We start from the raw sequence: 15091 nt of genomic DNA on the forward strand, positions 1-15091 counted from the left end.
CCTTCCACTGCAGGACCCCACTGCGTTCCCTGTGCCCACCTTCCAGGACCTGGCGGGTTTCTGGGACCTCCTGCAGCTCTCTATCGAGGATGTGACCCTCAAGTTCCTGGAGCTACAGCAACTCAAGGCCAACAGCTGGAAACTCCTGGAGCCTAAGGTGGGGGGAGGTCCCTTCAAGCCAAGAGTCCAAACCCTGGGAAATGCCCTTTCCCAGAGAGTGTGGGGGGGTGGGGGGGAGAGGAAAGCAGGAGAGGAGACCCTGGCCAGCCAAGGCAGCCCTGAACAGGTGATGGGGACCCTCTACTACCACCCTCCGGGTCATTGCCCTCTGCTTGGTTCCAAGACAAGAACCACCTCATCACTGCCTGAGCTGCAAGAGCCCCTTTCTTTACCAAAGAAAGCTACAGCTGTAGTTTGAGGAAGTCAGATTGGCAGACTGGCCTCAGCTTGGCTCTAGGCACGGAGGGGAGCTTCAGCCCTCATCTCACTAGACCGTCACAGAGATGGGGCCCGGCAGCTTGGAATGTGAACCCCCATTGTCTTGCCCAGGTCAGGGGAGCTGCACTCCCCCTGGGTCTGGAGGGAGAGCATCCATCCGTTCCCCGCGAGGAAGCGAACCCTCTCTCTGATGCGAGAGGTGGAAAACGGCTCCACCAGGGGGCGCACGAGTCCACCTTTTTTTTTTTTTAAGATGAAACGTGGGTTTGACCTTGGCAGAACAGGCACCCCTGGGGCTTCGGGGGGCCCGCACGCGCTCTCGAGAGCCTGGCTCACTAGTCAGAGGTGTGCGCTGTGAACCCCCTCGGGGCCGCGGGGGAGCGAGGTGGGGAGTCGGCCGGGACCCCGCCTCCAAGCTAAGTGCCGCCCCTCTGCCGGCAGGAGGAGAAGAAGGTCCCTCCGCCGATACCAAAGAAGCCCTCGCGGGGCCGGGGTGTTCCGGTGAAGGAGCGCTCCCTGGACTCGGTGGACCGGCAGCGGCAGGAAGCGCGCAAGCGGCTCCTGGCGGCCAAGCGCGCCGCCTCCTTCCGCCACAGCTCGGCCACCGAGAGCGCCGACAGCATCGAGATCTACATCCCCGAGGCCCAGACCAGGCTGTGACCGGCCCGGCCCGCCCAGCCCGGGCCCGGGCCCGGGCCCGCGGTTTTCTACCCGTACTGTACACCCAGCGTCGAGGTCACTGTGAACGCGGGCCGCCCCGTGCGCCCGCCCTGCCGGCACCGCACGCCCCGGCCCCTCCGGCCCGTCACGCGCTCGTGGGTTTTTTACCTTCCTGACCCCACGCGAAGGCGCCCGGGCTGGGCTGGGGGCCGTGCCTCTCCGCCCTGTGCCCCCACCGGGACCCCTCTTCCTCGAGGTCCGACGCTTCGTCCCCACCTCCTCCCCACGGGCACCATCTCTGCCATTACTCCCCCCCAAACCCCCCACGGGCCAGGCCGGGCCGGGTCCCCCATCTGGGCTCTGCGTCCCCCCTCTCCTCACCGCCCCCCCCCTCACCCCGCGGGGCTGGGCTTCGTGGGGAAATCAAGCTTCGTGGCTTTTTATGAAGAATCCCGAACCCCGCCTAGGAGCCCGCCCCACCCTCCCAGGGGCGCTCCCCTGAGCCCTCAGCCCACCGGGCCCAGGGACCACAGTGGCTGGACCAACCCAGGACCAGGGCGCCTGGGCCTCTCCCCTTTCCCCAGCTGCTGGGGAGGGGAGATGGGGGCTTCCCCTCACCACACCTGTGGCTGTTCCCACATCCCCTTGAGTATCCCAGGAAAAATAAAACGGCAGAACTGCACTTGAGCCAGCTGCTCTCTCCAGAAGAAGCCACTTCTGCGCGTGCCTGCGTGGGGGGGTGGGGGGGGGGGTGGGGGGTGGGGGGTGGGGGGAGGCCCGAAGCCACATTCTTGATCTGGGGAGAGCGGGGTTTCGTGGGCCAGATGGGGGAAAGGGGCTTCCTTGGGGAGAAAATACTGTTCAGCCTGGCTTCCTTTATGCCTGCCAGTTCCCTGGGCTTCCCTCCCCCCACCCCGCCCCCCGAGAGGGAAGCGTGTGCTTCATAAACGGGGAGGGCTGCTGTCTCTGATGTGAACAAACATTGGTGTTCTTTTCCCTAAAAAGCCAGTGTTCTCTCTGCTCTGGGAACTGTTCCGTTCTGTGCCATCACATTTTCTGATGCCTCTACTGCATGGGCACATTGATGGGGAACAAAAGAGAGAGCAGCACTTTACTGGGAAGCTAAGTGGCATCCCAAACCTAATGTTTATTGGATGCTTGCTGTGGGTCAGGCAAGATGTGAGTGCTTTACATGAATGTAGCTCAATCTTCTAACAGATGAGAAAGCTGGAGCTCAGGAGAGGTCAAGTGTTTAGGCCAAAGTCACAGGCAGAGCTAAGAGCGTTGACCCAAGTCTGTCCAATGTTAATCCTGAGCTTTTAGCTCTACAGCCTTCTGAGCCCAGAAAAAGATGGCAGCTCCTACCCACAATGTCATCTTTCCAGTCCTCAGGCTGACGTGTCACCTTGAGGCAGGAGGAAGAACCTTCCCGTGGGGTTGCCTGCTCTTCTGGGTCCCTCTGGACTAGCCAGTTCTTCTCATTCATTTATTCAGCAAGTATTTATCAAGAACCATGGTTGGCCCTGTCCATCACCGTGAAGATAGCCCTGAACAAGTTTCTACTCTTATGGTGCTAGCAGCTGTATGGGAAAAATAGATAAGTAAGCGAGCAGTTACATTATAAGGGTGAGTGCGGGAGAGATGACTAGGTATTAGCCCCTGAAAGAGGGTTGTGAAGAATGTACGAGATCAGAGAAGAGCTGTGCAGAAGCCTGGAGGAGAGAGGGGCATTGGGAGTGCAGAGGCTTGATCATGCTGGGCTTTTGGGTCAGTTTGAGGAAGGTGGGCCTGGGTCCTGAGGGCCATGGGGAGCTACGGAGGGGTTTTGAACAGGAGAGTGACATGAGCAGATATTTTAGAGGCTGGTGTGGAAGACCACATGAAAAGCAAGAGGTCCTCTATCCACTGGGAGGTGAAGAGGGCTCTGATGTAAGACAAAGTGAATAGAATCTTTGCCCTTGGATAAGTTTTTACCAAATGAGGTGATTCTGATGCTGGTCAGTTTTGGGAACACTAAAATTGTTTGGCTCTCTCAAGTTTCACCTAGAACTGCTCATAAGTCTGTTATCCCCAGACTTGCCAAGAGAGACATTGGCTGAGTGACTTTATCATCCTGAGGTTCGAAAGTGGGGACCTGGGTGAATTTTGAACTAGACAATACTCAGAGCAATCCTATAAGGCAGGTGTTGTTAGCAACTCCATTTTACAGATGAAAAAACTGAGGCTTGGAGAGGTTCAACAACTTACCCCAAATCATGAAGCCAGGAAATGGCTGAGTCTAAGTTTAACCCTCTACATTATACAGCTTTTTATGAGTCTACATGTTTTCCCAGAAACTAGGCCAGGCTTGCTGGGACCAAGAGGTATATAGGAGTGAATTGCAGAGGACAGGCAGCATCTGAGACTGTGCAGGCATCCCGCTGCAGACGTGATGTCTAAAGTTTCCCCGTGTGGGGCTGATGGAGGAGCTGATGGGGGGAGTCTCCTTAGGGTGTTGTGGCCCAGGTAGTTGTGCTGGGCTCCATGGACATGTGAAGGATTAGATCCAGTCCCTGAGTTGCTCCCATCTGGCTTAGCGAGTCACATAAACACAAAGTTATGGCACAAAGGTAGGCCTATTCACCCAGGGGGCTGAAGAGACCAGAGGAGGGAGCCTCTAACAGCCAGCAAGTCTGGGAAAGCTTTCTGCAAGAGAGGGCTTTTGAACTGGATCTTGCAGGATGAATTAGAGTTTTGCAGTCAGGGATGAAAAGGGAAGACATTCATTTCAGGCAAATGGACCCACTTAGGCAAAGTCATGGAACAGTACTAGATGTACAGTACAGTAGTAGATGATGGGAAGAGCAGACACTGAGAGAGGTGACAGGCAGGACAGGGGTAGAGAGGAAATAAAGGAGATGTGGCTGGAAGGGACCCATGAGTGTAAGCTAGAGATTACATGGTTTTATTTAAATGTTTGAAAGAAATGGACTGAAGGAGACAATGGAAGGCAGGGAGACCACTGAAGGAGTTGCCAAGGTGGTCCAGGTAAGGGATGATGTTGAAGTTGAGAGACGTTGAGGAGGCCTAGGTGCTGTAAACTGGATCTGGGGACTAATGCAAAGATGAAGAGGCCTTGAAAATGTCAGTCAAGTTTTTGGCTTACTAAATAATGCCATAAATGGACATAGGACATTGCAGAAGGAGGCCCGAATTTGAGGAATACTAAACATAAAGTGAAAGCAAAACCCAATTACCAAGCACTTAGGAGGAGATGAAAGTGAAGTGTGTGAAAGTGTGAAAGTCGCTCAGTCGTATCCAACTCTTTGCGACCCCATGGACTACATAGTCCATGGAATTTTCCAGGTCAGAAAACTGGAGTGGGTAGCCTTTCCCTTCTCCAGGGCATCTTCCCAACCCAGGGATTTTTTTTTTTATTAAGATTATTTTTTTTTAATGTGGACCAATTTTAAAGTCTTTATTGACTTTGTTACAATGTTGTTTCTTTCTTTCTTTCTTTCTTTTTCACTTTTTTGACAGACAGCAGGTGGGATCTTAGCTCCCAATCAGGAATCGAAACTGCACATGCCCCCGCCCCCTGAAGGTGAAATCTTAACCACTAGACTACCAGGAAAGTCTCTCTTTGTCATTTTTTTTTTTTTTTTCAACAATGGGTGAACAGATTTTCTGAGATTAGCAGGCAGCAGGGCCAGCATGGGAATCTACAATTCTCTGATTCCTAAGTCTGTGTCCTGGAGCCCCACTTAGTTCTCAGGCAACAGAACTGCTTGCCAGCATTTGAGACTCAAGGTTCCTCTGGGGAGTCTTCCCTGATTCTTCCTGGGGATCCTTCTCTCTGCTGCTTGTGCACACTCCTGTCATCACATCTTGCACACTCTCTCATTTTCTAGACCCTTCTGTTTCCACATTAGTCAGACAACTCTGAGAGAAAAGGTGGTCCCAGTTATTTTTGCATCCCCAATGCCTAGCACATGTTAATTGCCTGTTGTAGGCAATTCTGTTCCCTTCTCTATTGCTGCTGTTGTTCAGCGTGAAGTCAAGTCCGACTCTTTGCAAAACCCCCTGAACTGAGCACGCTGGGTTCCTCTGTCCTCCGCTACCTTCCAGAGTTTGCTCAGACTCATGTCCATTGAGTCAACAGTGCCATCCAACCATCTCATCCTCTGTCGTCCCCTTCTCCTCCTGCCCTCAATCTTTCCCAGCATCAAGGTCTTTTCCAATGAGTCAGTTCTTCGCGTCAGGTGGCTGAAGTATTGGAGTTTCAGCTTCAGCATCAGTCCTTCCAATGAATATCAGGACTGATTTCCTTTAGGATGGACTGGTTTGATCTCCTTGCTGTCCAAGGGACTCTCAGGAGTCGTCTCCACCACCACAGTTCAAAAGCATCAATTCTTTAGCACTCAGCTTTCTTTATGGTCCAACTCTCACATCCATACATGACTACTGGAAAAAACCTTGGCTTAGACTAGACGGACCTTTGTTGGCAAAGTGATATCTCTGCTTTTTAATATGCTGTCTAGGTTTGTCATAGCTTTCTTCTCTCTACATATTCAATTAGTGAACACTTTCTGCTAATAGTGGTTTCCTATACATTTCTTTTCCAAAAACTTATTTACTTGGCTGTTCTGGGTCTTAGTTGCAGCACGGGATCTTTGATCATCATTGTGGCTTCAGGGATCTTTCAGTTGCAGCATGTGGGAGCTAGTTCCCTGACCGGGGATCAAACCTGGGTCCCCTGCATTGGGAGCACAGAGTCTTAGCCACAGCACCACCAGGGAAGTCCCCGGTTTCCTGCACCTTTCTTTATTCTTTATCAGTTCCTTTTTCTCTTCCTCCATTGTCAGAACTTAGCATTGAGATCTTTGAGATCATACAGGAAGCAGATCTAACCTGATAATGCAATCTACGAGGCTTCCACCAAGGTGTCCTTTAAGCTTGAAAAACAAGCCAGAGCTCCTTTGGTAGAGAAAAGTGGGAAGGGCATTCCAGGTAGATGAAAAAGTGTAAATAAAGGCATGGAGGTGTGAAACAGTGGTCTCTATAGGTGGATGAGGAGGGATTTAGTGTGTGTTTCTGCTGCATCACATGGGTGGTGACGTAGAGCTAGTTGGGGTGTTATGAAGCCTACACTGTTTTTTTTTTTTTTTTTTTTCCCTTCTTCTTCTATACGCTATAAAATAGACATCTGTACAGGGCACAGTGGGGACACAGAGGAGGGAGTGAATACTTGCACCTGGGGGCCAAGTAAGACACAGGTGTTACTGTATTTTAATTATTTGTATGAAAGGAGACTGAAGAAGTTGGCTTAAAGCTCAACATTCAGAAAACTAAGATCATGGCATCTGGTCCCATCACTTCATGGCAAATAGATGGGGAAACAGTGGAAACAGTGGCTGACTTTATTTTTTGGGGGGCTCCAAAATCACTGCCGATGATGTCTGCAGCCATGAAATTAAAAGACGCTTACTCCTTGCAGGGAAAGTTATGACCAACCTAGACAGCATGTTAAAAAGCAGAGACATTACTTTGCCAACAAAGGTCCCTCTCGTCAAGGCTATGGTTTTTCCATTAGTCATGTATGAATGTGAGAGTTGGACTATAAAGAAAGCTGAGCGCCGAAGAAGTGATGCTTTTGAACTGTGGTGTTGGAGAAGACTCTTGAGAGTCCCTTGGACTGCAAGGAGATCCAGCCAGTCCATCCTAAAGGAGATCAGTCCTGGGTGTTCATTGGAAGGATTGATGTTGAAGCTGAAACTCCAATACTTTGGCTACCTGATGCGAAGAGCTGACTCATCTGAAAAGACCCTGATGCTGGGAGGGATTGGGGGCAGGAGGAGAAGGGGATGACAGAGGATGAGATGCTTGGATGGCATCACCGACTCAATGAAGATGAGTTTGAGTACACTCCGGGAGTTGGTGATGGACAGGGAGGCCTGGCATTCTGTGGTCCATGGGGTCGCGAAGCGTTGGACACGACTGAGCGACTGAACTGAACTGATGCTATTTCCCTGCTTGCGATGTGCCAGCAGAGCACTTTGCATGCATTATCTCATCAACTCTCTCAACATCCCGTGAAAAATGTGTTATTACGTCTATGCATAGGCGAGAAAGGAGGCTCAGTCAGACGGCTGAATGTCACACGTTTCCCAACGTCACACGGCTAGAAAGCTAGCCCAGATCGGAATAGTTTTTAAGAGTTCTAGATTTTACTCTGCTGAGCCCTTCTTGAGGTCAAGGGTCATGTTTTTTATTTTTTTTTTTCTGTGCCCAGACCAAAGTCTTACGAGCCTCCTAGTCAACATCAGTTGAAGCCTTTCTCCAAACGAAAGCCCGTGGTGACGTCACTGAGAAACCTCCCGGCCGGAAGGGGACGCTGTAGGCATCTCAGCTCGGCGCGGCCGGTTGCGGGCGCCTAGCTTCCCCCAGTCCTTTCAGCCAATCCCTGCGCTCCGAGGGAGCCGGCGCCAGTGGGCGGGTCCCGGGGCTAGGCCCCGCGGGCCGCTGGGAGAGGCGGTGTCTGGGCTCCCGGCGCTCGGCTGGAGGGCGGGGTCCGGACGGTGGTGTGCGGACTTTCGCGCAGGTGAGCAGGCCTCACGGCAGGCGGTCCCTCTTTCGGAGCTGCTGCCGGGCCGCCCGTAGCTGTGGTGACGCCTCGTGGCCTTGACCTCTGAGTTAGGGGAGGGGTAATGCCTAGCGTCGGCTCTGGCCCAGACCAGGCCTGAGAAGAAGAGATGGCCCCCTTTTCTTCCCCGGGCTCGGCGTGAGCGTCTGAGCGCCCTGCGAACACTTAGCGGTCAGGGCTTCTCGGCCTTAGGCACGTGGGTGAGGACGGACCCGACGAGGTCGTGAGCGTGGTGGGACAGGGGCCGGGGCCGGGGCCGGGGCCGGGGAACGGGAACCCAGAGAAGGGCGAAGGGCAGACCCTTGGACCCTGACCTCCTTAACGCTCTCATCCCCGGACCAGTCTCAGTGACGGTCAGGATTGATTTTTCCACCCAGTCTGGTCTCCTTTGCCCTTGTTAGCGGTTCTCAAATCTCCTGACTGCAGTTTCTCATCTCACTGGGCCTCCAGGGCCCCCGGCACAAAGGCAGGTTTCCCTGCAACCCGTTTGACCTTTTCCCGCTCAGACTCCCTCCGTGCGGGGCTGGAAATAGGCCTCACGGTATTTGCCAGACACTTTTGCCTCTCATTTTGACCCCTTAGGGATGACTTGTTAGAGTATCTAGCTTCCTGTGATCAGCAAAGGCGCCTGCTATGTTCTGCCGCCTTTTGAGGGCGGGTGGTTGAATGACTGTGGTGATTTTACACAAGCCAGTTGCTTATTCATTCAAGAAACTTTTTGAGCATTTAATGCCGGACGGGGTCGGAAGAATGGGGGATGGATAGGCCACAGTGGGCACGCGCAAACATGGGCCTTGCCCTTTTGGACCGCAAAGTGTTTTGAGGAATGCACACAAATGGGTTAGGCCAGCCCAATATGTGACACAGACAAAGTGTCTAATGCTCTCAATGTTGAATAAATGAATGGATTAAGTTGTTTGGGGATGATTAGAACATGAACCACAGAGGGAGACCTTGGGCTGCATATGAGAGAGAAAAGCATGGTGGAGTCATTCTTCATATATGTTAAGACAAATGGGTGATCTGCGTGGAGAGTTGCTGTTCAGGGAACGTGTTTACTCACAGAAGACTTGCTTACAAGACAGGAAAGAAAATGAAGAAGTATTAGGTTTGAGATTCTTCAAGGGTCCTTATCATTTCACAAATCTCTGAGTGTATCACAAATCTTAGAGTTTTCAAAAAGAGAAGCTCTTCTAAGTAGTGAAGTGCCAAGTTGATGGGGAAGAATTGCAGGAAGCTGTCTTCAAGACCAGGATTTGGACAGAAGCCAGTCCATAGGGTCACAGAGAGGCACAGGGCTGAGTGAAGCGAACTGTGCGCTCACACACACACACACACCTATTTGCAGTGTGTTCTTTCCAGTTGAAGGAACATAGGTGTTGAAGATGGAGAGTCCTGGGTTCCAATTAGTGGCTCTGTCATTTCTGGTGATCTTGGGCCGGTTAAGGTTATGTTCCTGAGCCTTTGTGGTCTTCAACAAAAATCTGGACTAGTAATCCCTTCCTTAGAGAGGTGATCTTCACCTGTGAAGATGAGGTGATGACTAGTGTGTGAATTGTCTGGCATAGTGCCTGGTGCTAAGACAGGGACTCAGCGCAAGCTCAGAGCTGCTCCTGCAGTTTTTTCCCTGGTGATGGTCCATTATAATCTTGGGTCCACAAAATGCTGGGATTCCTCCAAAGAGAAGTAGAACCAAAGAGAGAGGGAGAGAGTCATCTGATCTTTGGTGAGGTAGACCAGAGACAGCTGAGCTGGGGAAACACCTACAGGGGTACAAAGGGAATGATGTTTCAGTTGAGACTTTCCGGCACATTACTTAACCCTCTGGTCATGCCATCTATCACAGAGTGGACGTGTATTAGAGGACATTGTATATATAATGTGCTTACCCCAAGGTCTGGTGCTTAGTGCACAATAAATGGAGCTATCACTATCATGATACTTGTGAGTAGTCCTTGATAATTGTTAATAATAATCATTTGAGCCTGAATGGCCATCAGAGTGACCCACTTTGTGTGTTTTTACATTATTTTGGTGTTGTCTTCATTTCTGGAAACTCTAGGGCCATTCCACTTCTTTGTTTTTCTGCCATGGCTTGTACTGTGTTGTGTTTTGTTTTATGAAAAAAAAAAAAAAAAGTGAAACTGTTAGTCACTCAGTAGTGTCTGACTCTTTGCAACTCCATGGACTGTAGCCTGCTAGGCTCCTCTGTCCATGGACTCCTCCACGAAAGAATCCTGGAGTGGGTTGCCATTTCCTTCTCCAGGGGATCTTCCTGGCCCAGGGATCGAACCCACATCTGCATTGGCAGACAGATTCTTTATTAGCTGCTATTTATTTGGCTGTGCGCTGCCTCAGTTGTGGCAAGCAGAATCTCTAGTTGGTGGCATTTGAACTCTTACTAGCCACATGTGGGATCTAGTTCCCTGACCATGAAGTGCACCCAGGCCCCCTACATTGGAAGCGTGGAGTCTTAACCACTGGATCACCAGGGAAGTTCTGTACAGTGGTGTTTTTTTTTTTTTTCCCAAAAACATAGAATTTTCATTTTCAAGTTCTAGTGTGTCCAGAGAATGTATAATGGGTTGGTGATATTTTTTAAGAGCTTATTATGTAAATATGAGGATATAGCTTTGGTTGAAGAGAGTGTATTTTGAAAGTGGTTTGGTCAGCAGATTTGAAGAGGTTCGTCTAGTCAGGAAAGTCGGGTTCAGAATAGGAAAAAACCATTATCTCTTTACCTAAAATCCAGATTGGTTGGGTAATGGTTTTGGCTGCCTAAATATGTTCCTTCTTCTTTACACGGGGCAAAGGACAGGAGACTCATGGTGGGATTGTGTGTGGTGGGGAAGGGGTGGCTAGCTCTGCTGATGGAGGAATTATATAGAACAGAGGAAGGCTCTTACCGACTCTTGAGACGTCGGCAACCTGTGCAGGGAGGGCCTGGGGTCACCAGCAGGCTTGAGGCTTTATCAGGTAAGGCTCAGAGGGTCTCTTGTGGGGAACACTGCCATATGTGGTTGTGTAACTGTCAAAGAGTGTAGTCCATAAAGTAGACTCTCGTCCTCTTCCCTAACACGGAATCTTCTGACATTGCCTAGATGGTTTCAGGGACCCCACTGTTGCATAAAGCGGGGTGCCCTCTTGCATTGCTCTGCACGGGGTGGATGCTCAGGCCGCCGTGCCAGGCCGCCTGGTCAGCGGAGCGCCCCGGCGGGCTGCCCGTGCTCGGTGGGGCGGGCGCGGCTTCTGCCTAACGGCCTTATGCTCTCCTGCAGATGCCATGTGGCCTGTGCTTTGGACCGCGGTGCGCACCTATGCTCCCTACGTCACCTTTCCCGTGGCCTTCGTGGTCGGGGCTGTGGGGTACCACCTGGAATGGTTCATCCGGGGGAAGGAGCCACAGCCTGTGGAGGAGGAGAAGAGCATCTCAGAGCGCCGGGAGGAGCGCAAGCTGGATGAGCTGCTAGGCAAGGACCACACCCAGGTCGTGAGCCTTAAGGACAAGCTGGAATTTGCTCCTAAAGCCGTCCTGAACAGAAACCGCCCGGAGAAGAACTAATGGAGGACTCAGGGCCCGATGGGGCCTTCCATGGGCCATGGCTGGTCCTGCCACCACATCGACCCAGCCCCAGAACCCACATCTGATTTGCTTTATTGCTGCTTCTGGCCCCTCCCACCCCCCTACAGCTGCACACACACTGCCTCTGCTATGGCGAGGCAGACACGCTGGAAGCGGAGGGGCCAGTGAAGAGGAAGGCCTGGGAGGGTTCTGGCCTGAAGGTCGCCTCAGCTGAATGGTGGCCACAACTGCCCTGGCTTCTGCGCTGCTGGGCGCACCACTGGGGGGAGAGTTACGAAACGAACACTGGCTGTCAGTCCCGGTGGGAAGGCGGTTTGGCCTCCAGTGGGAGTGGCTGGGATTGGGGTGGTGGGAGAGTTCACAGATCTACCTGGCTCTCTTAACTAGCTTGCCCTGTCCTTTGTGCTCATTCTCCCTGAAATCCTGTCCTGGCAGCTCAGGGAGGGGATTCCCCTGGGAAGGAACACTGTTTTCTGTTCTTGGGAGCCCAGACTGTTTGCCTTGGGGCAGGTGAATTAGCTTGAAAACAATCACCATCTTTCACACCCCCCCCCCCCCCATTAATGTATAGTGCAAAACTTGATTAAAGTGGCGTCTGAGAACCATTTTGATCTAATCCTATCTTCCAGGTGGTGTTTGGGGTCTCCTTAGGAGTTATGTAAGTGCAGACATCTCCAGGTAGGATAACATTGGCCTTTAACTAAAGACTTCAGGGCCCTGGAGCTTTGTTTTACTAGTGTGGTTGTGTTGGATCCTGGAGACGGAGAGTCCTGGAGGCGCAGGTTCCCATGGGCATTTTTATCATGATAACAAGAGGCTTATAGACTTTCAAAGTCTAAATTAGAGTAGACCAGGGAGCTTGACAATTAACATCAAATTTTCCAACTTAATATTCATATGCACACATCAAAAGTAGTATATATACATAATATTTGTCACGCGGTTTGAAAAATGGTTACCTACACTCCGAGGGCTTTAGTACAGATAAAAAGGTAACATTTTGGTATTTTTCACTAATTCTTGGCCTAGTTGTTTTTAGATACTTATCATTACTGTACATGTAATTTTATATTCTCTTTTTACATAGTATTTCATATCAGAATCACTTTCCCATCTTGTCACACGGTCTTCATAACCCTAATTGTTTCCAGTTGCCCATCAAGTGGGACTATAGCATAGTTTGTTTTTTAACTGTTTCCCTGTCGCTGGACATGTGGGTTGTTTTTGATTGTTCACTCAGAAGTACTGCCAAGAGTATCTTATGTGAGGCTTTTCCTGCGTTTTGGAATACAGGAGAGGGGTAGGAACAGTAAATGGCATTCTGGATGAAGTGGGATGATTAATTTAAGGGTCTTAATGGGTAACAACTGAACATCTGCCCTGAAGGGCGGTTGGAGCTTATACTGAATGCTGCCACTAAAGCTGTTGTCAGTGAGGTTGGAAAGGGTGACAGCAGAGAGCAAACCTGTTGCCTCATGAAGTCAATTGACCTTCACCCCGAGTGAGCAAAGGCAGGTGGTGTGTTTGATGAAGAATGAACTGCCTTAAAAGGGGGAGGGTGTTTGCCCTGCTTCTCACCTCAGGATTTGAGGCCTGATGGTGTTACCAGGTGGGGGAAGGTAGGACTCCTGAACAGGTCGAGCTTCTGGCTGTGGCGTGGAGGGAGCAGGGGAGGCCGAAGATGGTAGCCAGAGGAGGGGGCAAATCAAGTCGGTGGCTTCCCCCTCAGACACCGGAGCCTGGTGGGAATGTTGAAATGAACTGCTGTTGCTTCTCAGGGAGTAAATCTGGTGGGGAACGTGGGGTGGTAGGATCTGCTACTGAAATAAGGATGAGGTTTCTGGTTCTGGAAGGATGTGCCGAGGTCAGATTGGTTATGGGCTGGGGCTGCCACAGGCCTCCTCAGCAGGCCAGTGCTGCCCCCCTGTGGCAGTCCTGAGTACCGCCAAGCCTGGGATCCCTTCCCTGGACCAACACTCAGGCCTGTAGGGGTCAGTGAGGTGTCAAATGAGAGGCTAGGGCAGGCTAGAAAGCGCAGGCCCGCCTGAAGGGGGCAGTGGCTGGGCAGCTTCTTCCAGTTTGTGCTGCTTGCTTGACCAGAGATGCCAGATTTTTATCTATTTTTTTCCTAGAAGATATTAGAAATTCAGATTTTTGTGGATTTTTTTTTTTGGCATGAAACTTCTGATTTTTAAATGTTGACAATTTATTTTTTTTTAAAATTCTAAGTATACTCACATACCCATAGGGTTAATTTGACCTGCTGACTGCCAGTTTGCCACCTGTCAAGCTGCCCCTCCCGTTCTAATGAAACCTGAGAGATGTGCTTTATTTTTAAGCGATCATCTTAACAATTGTGGCAAATATGAGATCCCAGGAGTGGTTTCCCTTGAAACACTTTGGGGCATCCTGCATATATGTAGTTTAGTATCAGCCTAAGGAAAACACTGGAGGACTTTAGAAAACATAACAGAAATAACACCAAAAACATTTTCCCACGGATGAGGACATTCTTGGGTTTTCAGATGTTTTAGAAAAACCATGCCAGCCCTGCTGTACCTCCTCCCAGTGCCTGGCGGAGGAAGCCCTGTCCTTGGGAATGCAAGTTGCTCCCTTTTCCTAGTCTCACTTTGAGCCCCCTTTAAGTAATTTTATTTCGGAGGGCTTGCCCTCACTGAATTTCTGCCTGTAGCAAGTCTATTAATATTCCCAGCTGGCTCTTGCTTTCCCACAGGCTGGGCTCTCCTGCTGCCGTGGGGCTCTGGGATAGCGCCTGCTTTCTTGCCTCTGCCCAGGTAGTGTTAGGAAGCAGGGTGTTGTTTTTTGTTTTGATGTGGACCATTTTTAAAGTCTTTGGGAATGTGTTACAATATTACTTCTGTTTTTTGCTTTGTTTTTTTGCTCATGAGGCATGTGGGATCTTAGCTCCCTGACCAGGGATCGAACTCACATCTCGTACACTGGAAGGGGAAGTCTTAACCGCTAGACTCCTAGGGAAGTCCCAAGCAGCAGGCTTTCCGTGGATTTGGCAAACATGGGCCAGACTTGTTGGGACCAGCCAAGGCACGGACTGGTTTTCTCCCACACTTTCTGATCCCCTGAAACATACTCGTAAGCAGATGTACTTGGGGTTTGCCTCCCCACCCCCGGTAATAGTGGTGGCTTTGTTGTTGTTTAGTCACTAGTTGGGTCTGAGACTCTGCGGCTCCATGGACTGTATCCCGCCAGGCTCCTTTGTCCATGGGATTTTTCAGGCAAGAATACTGGAGTGGGTAGCTGTTTCGTCTCCAGGTGATCTTCCCGACCCAGGGACTGAACCTACATCTCCTGCACTGGCAGGCGGATTCTTCATTGCCGAGCCGCCAGGGAAGCCCAGTGTGGCGTTAGAGCAGTGTTACCCTGTCTGAGCACGTCAGGGCTCGCGTCTCTGCCCCCAGGGGCCTGGTGTCTGGTGCTTTTCCACTCCCTCTCTTGCCTTTCCTGTGCCTGTTGCTGTGTTAGCGCAAGTCAGCTGGGCAGCTGCCAGGACAAGCCAGCCGGGGGCCCTCTGACCCCTGTCAGCTTGCCAGGGCCCAGGCTGGCGAGGCTGTCAGCTGAGCGAAACACCGTGAGATTAGACTCCCCAGAGTCACTCGGGAACCAGGCAGTGAAAACCAAGAGGCTTGCTCGTGTCTTATCTCACTTTTCCTTTTCCCCTCCGGCACAGGTCTCTGGGCACTTGTAGAATGGTGAGCCAGGGCCGTGTGGTACAGTGAAAACGAGGTGGATCCTAGAGGTCGACAGATGTA

General features: G+C 51.1%; 2 protein-coding genes across 3 annotated transcripts in view; both read left to right on the forward strand.

Annotated features, from left to right (window-relative positions):
- DLGAP3 (DLG associated protein 3) overlaps nucleotides 1–1765 on the forward strand; it is a 63786-nt gene extending 62021 nt beyond the window's left edge. The window contains exons 11-12 of the mRNA XM_061122453.1: nucleotides 14–157; nucleotides 880–1765. Of these exons, the coding sequence (XP_060978436.1) occupies nucleotides 14–157; nucleotides 880–1098 (363 nt within the window). The 3' untranslated portion in view covers nucleotides 1099–1765. The remainder of the gene's footprint in view (nucleotides 1–13; nucleotides 158–879) is intronic.
- A 5806-nt stretch (nucleotides 1766–7571) lies between these two features.
- Nucleotides 7572–11919, forward strand: SMIM12 (small integral membrane protein 12). 2 transcript variants are annotated; one of them, XM_061122455.1, is made up of 2 exons: nucleotides 7572–7678; nucleotides 10999–11919. In XM_061122455.1, the coding sequence occupies exon 2, from the start codon at nucleotides 11004–11006 to the stop codon at nucleotides 11280–11282; it is 279 nt and encodes a 92-aa protein (XP_060978438.1). In that variant the 5' UTR covers nucleotides 7572–7678; nucleotides 10999–11003; the 3' UTR covers nucleotides 11283–11919. The 2 variants fall into 2 exon arrangements, with proteins under 2 accessions (XP_060978438.1, XP_060978439.1); XM_061122456.1 differs by lacking the exon at nucleotides 7572–7678 and adding an exon at nucleotides 7714–7920.
- Nucleotides 11920–15091: the final 3172 nt, after the last annotated feature.

Source organism: Dama dama, chromosome 20 (genome assembly GCF_033118175.1).
Source record: "Dama dama isolate Ldn47 chromosome 20, ASM3311817v1, whole genome shotgun sequence".
In the NCBI taxonomy this organism is placed as follows: domain Eukaryota; kingdom Metazoa; phylum Chordata; class Mammalia; order Artiodactyla; family Cervidae; genus Dama; species Dama dama.

Bases quoted from the DNA above. Each gene is read 5' to 3' on its own strand.
- SMIM12 (XM_061122455.1), top strand. From the start codon at position 11,004: ATGTGGCCTGTGCTTTGGACCGCGGTGCGCACCTATGCTCCCTACGTC.